The 14,211-nt window shown below is 46.2% G+C and overlaps 1 protein-coding gene across 2 annotated transcripts in view; it reads right to left on the bottom strand.

Moving 5' to 3' along the window:
- Positions 1-1,636: 1,636 nt before the first annotated feature.
- The window catches only part of RCAN1 (regulator of calcineurin 1), a 93,249-nt gene continuing 80,674 nt past the window's right edge, over positions 1,637-14,211 (bottom strand). The window contains exons 1-4 of one of the 2 annotated variants that reach the window (XM_032865377.1): positions 12,137-12,251; positions 9,329-9,502; positions 6,526-6,685; positions 1,637-3,419 (exon numbers count right to left, since the gene is read on the bottom strand). In XM_032865377.1, the coding sequence (XP_032721268.1) occupies positions 3,247-3,419; positions 6,526-6,685; positions 9,329-9,502; positions 12,137-12,223 (594 nt within the window). In that variant the 5' untranslated portion in view covers positions 12,224-12,251 and the 3' untranslated portion in view covers positions 1,637-3,246. Of the gene's footprint in view, positions 3,420-6,525; positions 6,686-9,328; positions 9,503-12,136; positions 12,252-14,211 lie in introns of those variants that run through there. The other variant, XM_032865376.1, reaches the window with a different exon arrangement.

Below are 14,211 nucleotides of genomic sequence, written 5' to 3'. Positions count from 1 at the left end.
TGAATCCAATTTAATATTTGAGAAAATCTGCCTGTTTACTTTGTAGTGAATTCTGTACCTTTCACCGAACACTGAGGCTCTCTGAAAACCCACATCTCCCGTGTGCACTAATTCACACTGCATTCTGGAAGTATAAAATCCTAAATGCTTGCTGACTGCAAATCAATCTCTTTAACCCAAATATTAATAGCTTCATGAAATGTTAATACTTCTCCATTGATTACGACCCTTCACTTGAGTTTTGTATCCATATTAAGGGGGCCTGGTTTCATTGTTTGGCTGGCTCTATGCTGGTTGCCACCGGATCAGAAATGTATTCTACCAAAGTCTATTTAAGGAGAGCATTCAATCAATGGCCAAGACATGTGTTCTGCCTGGTGCTGCCTGTTCCGTGTCTGTTGCTTTGCCTTTTAGAGAGCCCTTTGATGAGTGGGGCTGGACCAACAGATATGTGAGTCCTGAGCGCGCTCATGATTTGGGGCCCTTGGTATCCACCAGCCTCGTAAGCAGCAAGTGCTCGCATGACTGGTTTCAGGATTCCAGCAGAGGCTGCCACAGGACCACTCGTCAGCCATTGTATCATGCTCGAGTGAAGATATCCAGTGACTTGTGATTTCTACTCTGGGCTTTGTCATCTTCCCAGGCCTCGGGACCTCCTGAATCTGCTTCTATTTTCCCAGGTGTGCAAGGGGACCAACTGGAAATCTGAGTGAGCGGACCCCACATTTTGATTTTTTTCCCAGGGTTATTGCTGAGAAAGGATCCTGGGCTGGCATGTTGTGTAACCGAACTGTGCTCACCGGTGGGCTCCTCGCTACTCACATGATGATAAGTGACACTTGTCACTGCTAGGTGATCTATTAGTGAACAGATCCCCCTCGCGAGGTGCTCTATTAGTGAATCTGCTCGATGATCAGATTTGCCCACCGGCTTGAAAAGTGGATTTTCCAACATTTATTTTTTTCCCCCAACATGTTTAAACCTCAAACGTATATGGGCTTAAGATATGGAAATTCTTCTGGACATGACAGGATGAGGCTCTTCATAAGAGGAAAAAAAAGAAGAGCATGTGAATTTTCACAGAAAAATGCCTCATGTTAATCTTGATCGAGATTAATGTCATTTGCCTGGGTTCAGCCAAGAAACCCTGGTTTGTTTCAGCTTCTGCGGGCTGGCTGAGGCAGGAAGCTCACCACCACGTGTCATAAGGGCTCCAGGGAAAAGGCTGCTTGAGAGTCAAAGAGAAGGCTCAGAGACAGACTTTCCGAACATAACTGGCCTTTGTAATTCAGTATCTTGCATGGACATCTTTTCTAACAGGAAAGACAACTCTTCAAATTAACAAGTCAAAAACGTCCTTGTTTCGTGGAGCTGCTGGTTTTGCTGATGAGTACGGTTTTACCCAGAGTATCATCTCCCTACACAAAGCAAACACTCGGACACCGATTTCAGTTTTATCTGTTCTCCCCTTTGCTGAGTGGTGTCTGGGTGGTATGGTTACCCCTCCGTGAACCGCAGCAAAGAATTAGGAGTTTCTAAACAGAAACTGATGAAACAACGTGTCCTTTGGAGGCCGCAGGATTCAAAGAGTTCACAGACTAATCATCAGAAATAAGAAGGCACAAAGATGAACCTCTCCGTAAAGAGTATATTGTGTTGATTTATTATAGACTGCAGTTAAAAAAAATATTTTGAGGTTAGCCTCTCCAGTTTAAAAGCACTTAACCAGGAACATTTGAACAGCTATGCGATGGTCTCTCCCTTACCTGCCTCCCCCTTCAGCAAGTACTGTAAACAGGGGTTTGAGAACATTCAGTCAATTTCTTGATAGGAACAATCAAATGTATTTGCTTTGTAAAGGAAACCACCTTCCGAATTTCCAAAGCATGCACTGTTACTTGGCATTAGGTATTTCAAAACGACCAATTTTGCTATGGTATTGTAAGGCCAAAATAGAATACCTCTTTACCAGACATACACATTACAACTAGAAAAAAAAAATTACAGACTATCCGAGTATAACGATTCCATCAGGAATTAATGGGGAAAGGCACTGCATCTCTTCCGTTCGACCACACATGTACTAGCCACTTTGCATGCTTTGAATTCAAGTCCTTTCCAACATTTAACAGCATTTTCTACAACATACAAGTCACAAGTAGGGTAATATCTGACACTATTCTTCCACAGCCATATTTTTCACCCAAGTGTACAATAGGTATGAATATATGTTATCAGCTTTATTTACAAGTTTTATCTTGATGTTTTAGTGGGGTAAAAAAAAAAAAAGTCAACTATCTCAACCAAGAGCTCCCCCAAAAGGTTTTTTTTTGGTGGGGGGGCTATGATTCATGTGTGTAAACCGCCATGTAAAAGAAAGAAATGGAACCAAGGTCTGACCCTAAAGACCAAAACTAAAATTTCTCACCCACTAAAAGTTGGCAGTGAAACTGCTATTCTCTGAATTTTTTATAGCGTGAAACCTGACATAGGAATTTCAGATTGACTTCTTTTGCCAAAGCGCAAGGTAGATGTGGCGTGGGAGAAGACTGGGGCTGATGTATCCAGTGGGACGCCCAGTGTGTGTGCTGTTGCAAAGAGAGTCATCAATCTGGAAAGGTGACCGATTTTCCAAACGCCCTCCCGTCTTCCCAGAAGATGCAAAACATCAATGGCATAACTCTATACACGAACAAGGGTTAGTTCTGAAAATCAGTAATATACATGCACAAACATTAGAACATGAGGGGGGAGAAAAATGAAACACTACAAATCCCACATTGCCTTGTTCTCGTTTTCACGACGTTTCTGCACCAGATCCTTCGAGGCTTCGGGGTGCCTCCTCCCAGCAGTAGAGAGAGCCTCCCCGCAGGCTGGCCAGAAAGACAAGGCTCTCCCCCCACACCCGGGGATGAAGCTGCCCTTGACAAACACAGAACCTACCAGAGAGAACGAGTACGACACACTATTGTTACCAGTTTTCATCGAGACGGGCCCCAATGTCCTTGTGCGATGACCTCGAGCTCAGTGATGGGCCCGGGGCGTTCCTGGAAGCCGGGACACCGGCCCGGGAGCAGCATCAGAACCAGGGGGCGGAGCCCGGATGCTCCTCCAAGCAACGGGAACTGGAGATCCTGCCCCGCCGACCCGCGCCGCCTCCTCCCAGGTCGTGAGCCACCACCTGCACAGTACAAGGTTCCTCCCCACCAGTGTGACTCGGAATACTTCTGCCCCCCGGTTGCCAGTTCAGCTCAAATGCAGAGGCGCATACTCCGGCCTTCGCGTCTGGATGATTTTTGGTTTGGGTCTCTTCATTCGTTCCATCTCGTCATCGTCGTCGTTCTCCTGATCGCTCTCGCAGACGTGCACCACCACGCTCGGGGTGGTGTCGGTCGCCGCGTGCAGTTCATACTTCTCCCCTAGGGAGGGAAGAGAAAATGCAGCGTCACTCGGGCAAGGACCGGGAGGGCCAACGAGCAAGAGCTCGTGGAAAAGCATGGAGGGGTCTGCACCGCCAAGCTTCTCCGGACGTTCAGTGAGGGTGGAGGGGCGTGGGCAGCTATGCTCTGGACTGGCATTCCCTGGTGGCTCTAGCAGAAAAAAAATTGTATCTAGATATATAACATAAAATAATATAATATAAAATTTTGTATATAAATATAGTAAGTTTATATATATATATATAATCATCTTTATATATTATGCTGCTTTCAAACACTGAATCAAGGTGTATGGAAGGAGTTTATTTTATTTTATTTAATTAATTTATTTATTTAAATGGGGGGGGATGGGGCAAAGGGAGAGGCGGAGAGAGAAACCCAATCAGGCTTTGTGCCCAGCCTGGAGATCAACCCAGGGCTCAATCTCTGAGATCCTGACCTGGGCCAAAGTCAAGAGTCAGAAGCCTAACCGATCGAGCCACCCAGATGCCCCAAGGAGTGCATTTTTAATTTCACTTAACACGTTCACCAGGCCTCCTAAATTTTACAGTGTGTGCGAGGAGTGTGCATTTAGAAGACGGTGCATGAATAAAACACGTTAGGAAGGGACATCGTGAGCCTCCCTCTTAAGGCTCCCACGGAGGCAGCACACCCCAGGGACAGGAGACACAAGGGGGGCCCCTGTGCGAGGACATAATTATGACTGGTTTGAACCAGGTGCTCCCAAAACATGTCTGACCACAGCATCCCTTTTCACAGGACAACTTGCACCCTGGGGAGCCAGGAGTGTCCTGCATTTCCAGGTCAGCCTGAGTCTGACCAGGTTCAGTCCAGTTCAGGCCCCTCTGGGGCAGCAAGGGGATGCAGGAATCTTCTAGAAGTAACTGAGAAAAAATCTATGGGGCTGCCCTGGTTGCCTCTTCAGGGCTGAGGGAGGTGGTAGCCAGACGTGGGCTCGGAGCCCTGCCACTCAGTCCCCAGAGCCCATGGTTGCATTCCTTTGCATCCCTGCGAACCTCTATCTCCTCCTCTGTAAAATGGGATAATAACAGCCCTGACCTCACGGAGCTGATTACCTAAGTGCAAACCAAGTTCTTAGGTCCTGATGTCCAGGTCACAGGCCCAGTAAGTGTCACCTGGTTTTCCTAATGTTTACAAACAGCACGGATCATTACTGGTGGAAAGCTGGGTGCAGTAGAATGCTAGGATTTCAACGGGTGGGGGGAGGGTTTGCTTCAGATCCCACCTGGATTCCAGACCTTCCTGCCTCACACTACTTTGCGGACTCCTCCGAACCCGGAAGACACTTTTCCTCATAAAATGTTGGGCGCCTGGGTGGCTCAGTGGGTTAAGGCCTCTGCCTTCGGCTCAGGTCATGATCTTAGGGTCCTGGAATCGAGTCCCGCATCGGGCTCTCTGCTCAGCAGGGAAACTGCTTCCCTCTCTCTCTCTCTCTCTCTGCCTGCCTCTCCGCCTACTTGTGATCTCTGTCAAATAAAAAAATAAAATCTTAAAAAAAAAAAAAAAGGAGTTGTTTCTCTATCTGGAATGTCAGCACAATTGCATTTGAAAAAGTGAGCGAGTCTCAGCTCTTCCAGGGAAGGAATGAAGGTGGAGGTCACAAGACCTCGTTGGTCAGGATGCTTATCTACCCCCTAATTGGCCACCATCCAGCAAGCTTCGGGGTAGGACCGTATTTGCAAAATCTTTGCAGTCTTGTTGGCTGCAAAGCACAACCGAACATGAAATGTAGTTCCAGCTCACTGTTAAGTAAACGAAGGATGAATGGGTTTTATTCTGTCTAGTTTCTGAAAAGGCTTTTCCGATCAGCCTTCCATAAAGGTGTGGTAGGTTCTGGAGGGGGAAGAAATGTCTTCAGCTGCACTTCTTGCCTCTGGAGCCATTTGGCACCTCCTCCAGATGGAGGCCCCATTTCTTCTCTAGCATTCCCTCAGACTCCCTTCCTCAGCTCTGCTGATGCACCTGAGCCGGGAGCTGTGGGAGGAGCGCCTGCTTCCTCAGAGCGGCCATCTTGACCTTCACACCACCATTACCAGTAGGTAACGTGATTCTTGCTCTCTCCCTCAGAGGGAGTTTCCGCTGGAGCAGTGTGTTCAGAAATGTAATCTTTTCAACACGAAACTGCTGATGGTCCAAGAAATAAAACCCTCCATCCAAAGGAACGTCATCAGACTTCTGGTCAAGGAGAAATAAGGAGCCGATGGTCTCAGCATTTATTACGTTTGCTCTACGGACAGGGCAGGAGGGTGGGCTCAAACCACTTCATGCCCCTCACCTAAACCCTAGCAGGTAGGACAGGAACCACCAACATTCTATTGTTTACAGAAATCATGAATTGGGCACTGCCCTTGGGCCAGGCACCTCTGTGGTGCTTTCCACACCGATCTCATCTACTGCTCCTAACTTCATTGGGTAATACCCATTGCATGGAGAAGAAGGCTGAGGCCAGGGTATCTGTTATCTGCCTGACTACTCCCATCTTTGTTGCCTCAGAGGACTGGAACCTCTTTTTTCTCTGTATTCGAATAGGTGTGAGCCCCCCTGTGGGGCCAAGTGGGGGCCTGCAGGATGGGGGCTCTTTCTTCACTACACTCTATGGTTCTCCAGAACATTCCAAAGGGCAGGTGAGCATCAGATCAATGGACGAAACCACCTTGACTAAAAATAAAGTTTCTGAGGTGTGGCATGGTCCTTTTTCCCTTTCCAAGTCTAGTCGGTCATCCTGGAGGGACAGGCCTGGGGCCCAGATCTGAGGCTGCCCACACAGGCTGTGCTCAGTGGGTGACAGGAAAGACTGGCGTGATGCCAGCTGCGAGGGATCACGGTCCGTGGTCCCCATGACTGTCTAAGGCCCGAGGGAACGCATGTTCCCAACAACTTGAGTTATGGGCACAGATGAATACAAATAGGAGCAGTTCCCAAACCCACTCGCATCTATCGGACAGGTGAAAGGGGCCACAAGGCTCTGGCTGTTCCCTGACAGTAGGTGTGTGTCCTGGTCTTGGCCCTCAAGGACAGCTTCTCCCCATCTCTTTCCCTGCCCTCACCTCAGAGCACGACTTACCTGGCCCCAGCTTGGAGATAGCATATAACAGATCGTAATTTATGACGGGAGTAGCATCTTCTACTTGTTTCCAACCAACTGGCGGCGAGGCAGGAGGAGAGATCAGGAACTGCTTGTCCGGATTTGGGGGGGCCAGGTGGGAACTTCCTATGTGCAAAGTCTGAGGAGAGAGAGAACACACAGGTGGGTGTTTCTGGAGGAGAGCAGCCCTGAGATTCTGCAGCACTTGGTGACAGCTAGTTGCGGACAGGGGACCAAAGACGAGTCCATGCCTGGGCAGCAGAATGCCTGCCGTTCAAGGTCAGCTCATGATACGGTCTATATGGAGAACGTGATAGGGTTACGCTGACCCCTCCCGGGACCAAAACCCACAGGCGCAGGGACGGCAACTAATTACCACTGACCCAGACCGATGGAAAATTGGTGCTTTTTTAGTAGAAATGGAGAAAATAAAACACTGTCACTGAGGCCAGAGGGATCTCAGAATCCATGTCTTCTGGTTCCTCATATCACAGACGTCTAACAGAAGCTCAAAAAGGCGAAACAATAGCTCTACTGTTATAGAGTTTCTCAGGGGCCAAAGCAGGGACGGGGACCCAGGACTCCCGCTCACCCAGCGGCACCCCACAATTCCCTTCCTTTGGGTTTCCAAATCAGATGCACGAGGAAGGGAAAAAAGATCCACCATCCAGGAGGTTTAAAAAAAAATAATACTATGAACCAATAACCCACGACACTAGTTTGGGCACAGAAGTCCTATCAGTGGTTAGAGGGCCGTCCAGAAAGGTGTTACATCGAAGTCTAATCAGTCTGGGTTTTCTTTGTGTTTTAATTTTCACAATGAACATGCATTTACTTTTGTAATCAGAAGAAAGCTGTGGAAGGACTAAGTCACGATCCATGACCCAGAACCTGGATCAAATGCCGAAAGGAGTGTGCTCACAACTAAGGATTCAAGGTCAAAACCCGTACCTCCCAAAGGTGGCCACCAGGGGGCAGGGCATCCCAGCTCTAATTTACCTTTGAGGGGCCAGCAACCCCTCTTTCTCCCCAGGTCAGAAAGCCTCTCTTGGAGGTCTGCTCCTCCTTTATGGGCCTGGGGAGCTCAGAGCCCCAGCAGGGGCCAGCTTTAACCAGAAAATAGCATCGACAAAGCTCCTTCCCTTTCCACTGCTTATCTGTTGGATCCCTGTTACATCATCATGTAGAACTTTGTGAGCTGCCTTGAAAATGGGTCCCCGGTCACTGAAGGTTAGGGGCAGGGGGAAGCTGGAAGGATGGTGAGCCAGGGAAAAAGCAAACCCATGCACAGCCCTTCGTGAGTGTCCTGGGGCCGGGACTCCTGCTACCAAGAGGATTTCTTAGTGTTTGCTACCTGTCTGGTTAAATCATTTTTTTTTCCCCTTTCAAGCCAGTCCTGCATTTGCAGGCTGCTGGCTCTCCATCGCGTGGAGCTCGGTGCTGCTGAGAAAATGCACAGAGTGGGGACCCACTCAGGTCTGTTCTCCGTCTGGAGCACATCATTAGCCCTAACCCTGGAGGAGGAGCCGTACTCCCAGTGTCCCTCAAACCAAGGTCAGGGGCCACTTCTGAGATCACGTGCTTTCATATACATGCTGATGTTTTCTTAAGATAGGCAAGGCACTGAAAATTTAGAGTATGAACTTTGCCTTTCTCCAAATGAATTCGTAGAGTTTTAATCGGCACATATAGTATATATTGACTGGGAAGGGCGTCCATCATATCTTGCTGAGTAAAAGAGAAGGTGATGATAGTAACTCCATTGTTTTGTGCAAGAAAATGAACTACTCTGTGTTTGTGTCTTTGTATATGTGAAGGAGAGAGTGTGTAAGGATTCACGCTAGATTTTCAAAGGTGGTTACACTGCGGGACGGCTCTGGAAGGAGAGTGGAGAAATGTTATCTATTTAACTTTAGGGACTTGGGTGTTATGACTTGGATTGTTTCAGTTAACTTGTACTGCTTTTGTCATTCAAATGACAAAATAAACATGCAAGAATGTTCATGGCATCATCATCTACGATAGTGAAAAACTGGAAAACAAGATAAACGTCTGAGAGTAAAGGCTGGTTAAACATGTTTGAAATATCTATATGGCACAATATTATGTGCCGGTTATAATGGTCTTTCTTTTCAATTTAAATCCAATTAGCCAATCATTAGTTTATCATTAGTTTCAGAGGTAGAGTTCAGTAATTCATCAGTTGCATATAACACCCAGTGCTCATCCCATCACGTGCCCTCCTTAATGCCCATCCCCCAGTTACCCCATCCCCCCCACCACCTTCCCTCCAGCAACCCTCAGTCTGTTTCCTAGAGTTCAGAGTTTCACAGGGTTTGTCTCCCTTTCTGATGACTTCCCATCTGTTTTCCCTCCCTTCCCCTAGGATCCTCTGAGTTATTTCTTATATTCCACAAAGGAGTGAAACCATGTAATTGTCTTTTTCCGATTCACTGATTTCGCTCAGCATAATACCCTCCAGTTCCATTCTCGTCGATGTAAATGGTTAAGTATTCATCCTTCCCGAAGAATGAGTAATATTCACTCTCATGGCTGAGTGATATTCCATATAATGATCTTTTTAAACACATTTTCATGGGGCAGTAAAATGATCATGAATAATGATACATACAGGAAGGTATGAAATAGGATACACTTTGTAATTTCTACTGCAGTGCAGATGTATAGACATTAAAAAACCAAGGTAGAGCATGCTCAGGGTGTGAGCTGCTTTTAAAATGGGGGAGCGAGGGAAGCATGCGCATCAACGGATTTAACTCACCTGGGCAAAATATAATTTCATTTCCTTTCCGAGAAATTCGGTCTTATGCAGCTGGAGCCTGGCATCTGCAGCCGATAAGGGGTTACTGAAGTTTATTCGGACTCGTTTGAAGCTCTTAAAATACTGGAAGGTGATATCCTTGTCATACGTCCTAAAGAGGGATTCGAATTTGGCCTGAAAAGTAAGAACAAAGATAAAAGGCGTCAGAACACACCTGTGTAGGAGTCTTGACGACTCCGTTCCATTTCTTCTTGAGGGAGCGGACTGGAATCATAGCGAGAACACCCAGCCTCTTTCTTAGAGGAGAAACGAGCCTCTCCCCTCTTAAGAAGATGTGTTCTCTCTGCCCTTCTAATTCTGAGACAGGCGATTTTAGGACAAAGTAAGAACGTAGGCTCTATTAAATTCGCTGAATCGCAGAACAAGTACCAACACTCGAACAACTCGTATAGTCACAGAAATAGTCTTTATAAGTAGAACAGGAAGACATTGCAAGGAGGGCCAGCTTGGCGATTTGTCACCCCCCTCTTGGTCTGAAGGTCCCTAATGTCCAGCAACCTTCCTCTGTCCTGTGAACCCCGATCCCACTGCTCGGTTTTGGGTGTTGGGTATTTCTTAGGGCTTAAGAGCACTGGAGCTCATTTGAAAAAAAAAAAAAAAAAAAGAATTGTTTTTATTGCACAGGAAAACAATGCTGTTAATAAGAAACCTTGCATTTCTTAGTGTAAGGAAGAGGTTTAAGAAGAAATCCCCTATTGTTTTCCCACTTGGTCTGTTACCTTTTAACTCTCTAAAAGAATACTGGTTTAAAATTAATGCCTGCCAAATGGTCCCATGTCTGCCCGCTGACTTTAACATGGGTACAGTTCTAGCTCTAGTGTTATAAAGGCCAGTGAAAATTATGAAACAGCAGGAGCTCTGAGAATGGAAGTGCCCAAGTTCAAGGGTGTATTATGCTTCCATTCAGGTGGGAGCTCATCAACCTTCTGGGAAAAGACCCCTGCTGGGCTAGGGGGTGTCAGCCGGAGACTGTGGGGGAGATGGGAGGCCACAGCAGGTCCTCAGGCTTCAACCAGAGGGAGTTGACCAGATAGTTGAAACAAACTTCCAGAAAGATTGTATGGGCTTTGAGTGGTCATGCGACTGAGCACTGGGGATGGGTTGTGGGAACTCTGTGAAAGGCAGAAGGGGCTGGCTGAGGGTCCAGTAGGGGGCAGTGTGCTTTCTATAAAAGGGATCCATGCAGAAGAGGAGGTGGGTGGGGCCCACTGAGGACCTTGGGAACCTACAGAAAGCAGGTGGTAAGAGGATGGTGTAAGAGGGGGGAGAAGTTTCAAGACTATTGGGTGCAAGAGAGAGGTGAGGGAACGGGTGTCCAGGGGCAGGCTGCTCCACAGGCAGGTTGTTGGGGGGATGGGAACAGCTCCCACACTTCCCCTCTTGGAATTCCATGACTTTTCTTTAGTTTAGGAACAGTTCTGAGGGGTTTGCAGGGGCAAAAAATGAGAACAACGCATAGCAGATGCTTTGTGGGGATTTCATCTGGCTGCATGGGACTTTTTCTCCACCTCTCTGGAGCAGGAGGACCAGCAAGTTGCTGGCACGGCGCGTGGGCATAAATTTGGAATTTTGCATGACCTCATCAATAGGCATTGTGACCAATGACTTAGTGCTTAGTTCTGAGGTTCTGATTCAGAATTGAGGGGGAGAGGACTTTGAGGACTATTTTTAGAATACGAGGCAGAGCTTAGGACCAGAACACAAGACAAGGCACAATATCTGTTAAATCCACATTTCTGTGATACCATTCTCCTACAAAATAATTTGTTCTAATAACTGGTACCTGGTTTTTACAGTTGTTGGATGGCATCTCTCTTTAAATAATTAAATATGGATTTTGACTCACATAAGGCTAATATGAAATACAGAGATTTTGTAGTACTTTTCATAGGTAGAATGTGCTCTGATCTAATTCAAAAAGCCCAGTCCTGGCTCACAAGCATCACACGTAATTGTGGAGTTAAATTTGATTAAATAACAACAACAACGACAATAACATAAAACCTTCACAGGCTCCGATATGGCATTGGGCATAAAGCCTATCACACAAACACCATCCCCAAACAGAACACACAGAATTCATTTATATACAGTACTGTTCAAGATCAATTAGACAGCTGGGGAACTACTGATGGAAATCTGACATCCTAATCAAATGAAGAAGAAAAGCATAGGAATTAAAATTACTAATTATACTAATTACCATCAATGAGAGCTGCTTCCCGGGAGGTACACTTACCCCCACTTAAGTTATTTATCCAGTTTTATTACCTGCTATGGCCTCATTTTCCCTAACTAAAGAAATCCGAAAACTTGGGGACAGGACCTAGTAATTACTACAAACATATACACATCTTTACGAAATTTATTTCCCAAGATAAAATTAAATTGTTCTGATCTCTAGATGTCAAGGCGAAATGATCCATTCACTGTCAGAAAAAGCTTCCCTCTAAAAATTTACTTACGACCTACACAGAATGAAAAACACCCTGTTAAAACCAGTTGCATTACCAGTTAGTCAAGGGACCTAGATGTTTGCAAATGTTGAGAGCTTTAGAAAATTCTTTGCGGGTATTTCCTCAGGCAACAGCTTTTGATTGATAAAGCTCCAAGTATTTTGGATTTATTCCCAAACCCACAAACCCACAAGACAGCCATGTAACACCCCTGAAAATACCTCATTCACTAGTCCCAATTAACACAATGCTTTGAAAACTCTCAAAAATCACATCATATTAGAAGCCTTACCCTGGTTTCACTTTCGCTGAAGATATCACTGTTTGCCACACAGGCAATCAGGGAGCTAAAACTGTAGTTAAAGTTTCTAAAGTGCATCTTGCTTTCTTACAGTGAGAGGCAGGCAAGCCCCAAGCGAGGTTCCTTTGCAAGAGGCTGTAGGTCCTGTCTCCGGCCGGCCCTTATAAAACACCGAAGTCCAGCCCCCTGGGGGAAAAAAAGCACAGCTTCCCGGGCATCCTGTTTGGACAGCAAATTCCTGAGTCAAGTCCTGCATGCTTTCAGGCAGACGGAGACAGAGTATAAGTTTCTACTGGAAAGAGGTGACGTCAACACCTTAGTCATTTTCCCTATGCTAATTAACTTTGCTTGGGGAGGATGGAAAAAACAGCCAAGGTTTGCCTTGCAGCTGTTTTATCAACCCCTCTTGCAGCATACTTTCCACTGGTAGTAATTCCATTCAGCCACTCAGACACCATGCTCCTCGGCTGAATGGGACGACCCTTCTCAAGATGGAAAATGTTACCGAAGAAAAATGAGGAAGGTCTCAGCAGTAAACAGTAATTAGCCTCTAGGGGAGTTTCGAGTCTTTGGGAAACCTGGAAACCCAAGCCTGGACTGGACGTTTGATCCCTGTAATTCCCTGAAAACCTCAAAGTTTCGTGTTGGGGTATTAGAGAAAACATTTTGAAATCTTTCTTGGTCAATGAACTCTGTTTTTAAAGAAAAAAGTGGGATTCATTTTGTAATATGGCTTTTTTCCCCCCCCTAATTGAACTTTACTGGATGAATGTCCCAGTTCCCGCTTGTATTCCACTGTGGGAACGTGGGAAGAGATCCTCAAGCAATCCCGGGATTTTCCATTGGAAAACTTTATTATTTGTAATTTGGGAGCTAGGAATATGCAGCCCTTTGATCATTTCCTAACAGCTATTGGACTCAGAAAAAGATACAAAAACATTTTGGAGAATCTAGGCTCTGAAGTTGAGAAAAGAAACACTGAGGCGGTTGCCTTGCTTTGAAACATGTTGACGAAGTTTTGTTGTTGTTATTTTAATAGGAAAGGAGGGGGAAAGGGAAAGAACCTATGCTACACTGAAAAGTCCATCCGGCTGGCCCCTTTTCCAGGTACGACGTCTGGTGTGGAGAAGCTACTAGGATGGCAGGATGCTAGTTCTTTCCAAAGGCTGCAGCTCTTAAGTTCTAAGCACTTTACCAGTGTCGATCCCTATGGCAGCCTGGGTCCCAGGTCCTTCTCAATCTCACAATTTCATTATCCCCTAAAAGCACTCCAGGAACTTATAAAAAAGTATTCTCTAGTCTAGAGGCACACGGAGACACCTCCTCCAGAAGCTTCCAAAAGTGAAACAGAACCCTGCCATTCACACGTAAAAATTAACTTCAAAGAATCCTTCAAGCCAGCCAATAATAAAATGAATATATGCCGTGGAGGAAAAAACAAACCAGAGCATTTATCCCTTCCCAGAAAGGAAAAGCAAAGCCTTCTAGGATGAACGAGTGTTGCTTCATTTGAATGCACGCTGCCCTCCTGCCAATTGTAGGGTTATGTAAGAAACCAGGTATGGTGTTTGCTTTGCCAAATTACCCATCACCCCCAACCCCAAAAGATCTAAATGCATGTATTCTAAAAAAGTTTGGAACACTGAATAGTACGGGTTTAACATGAAGGGGAAACGGTCACGTGAGCCGGTGCTTGGTGATGGGGAGCGTGTGTTTGGGTCCATGACACATACAAGCTCTGGTGGCCGTAGTGTGGAGAGGGGAGGTGTTGGTGGAAGAAAGAAGGGGAGGGGGAGGGCAGAGAGACAGAACTGTCCCCCCTTCTCCAGAGAGGCTGGGGACACCTCTGAGGTGACCCACTCCCGCCAACTCCAACCCCTTTTCTTTTCCTCCTGGAGTCCACCTTAGCAAATAGAGTTAAAAGGCAATTGGAGGAGGAAGAAGAGGCTAATTTCACAGTCTTCTTCTTCTTTTTTTATTTTTTTAAAGATTTTATTTAAGTATTTGACACAGAGAGATAGAGCACAAGCAGGGGGAGCTGCAGAGGGAAAGGGAGACGCAGGCTC

Source organism: Lontra canadensis, unplaced genomic scaffold (assembly GCF_010015895.1).
Source record: "Lontra canadensis isolate GAN:19392208 unplaced genomic scaffold, GSC_riverotter_1.0 scaffold29, whole genome shotgun sequence".
NCBI lineage: Eukaryota > Metazoa > Chordata > Mammalia > Carnivora > Mustelidae > Lontra > Lontra canadensis.
Note: the sequence above shows the minus strand (reverse complement) of the source record. Positions and strands in the feature narration are given on the sequence as shown.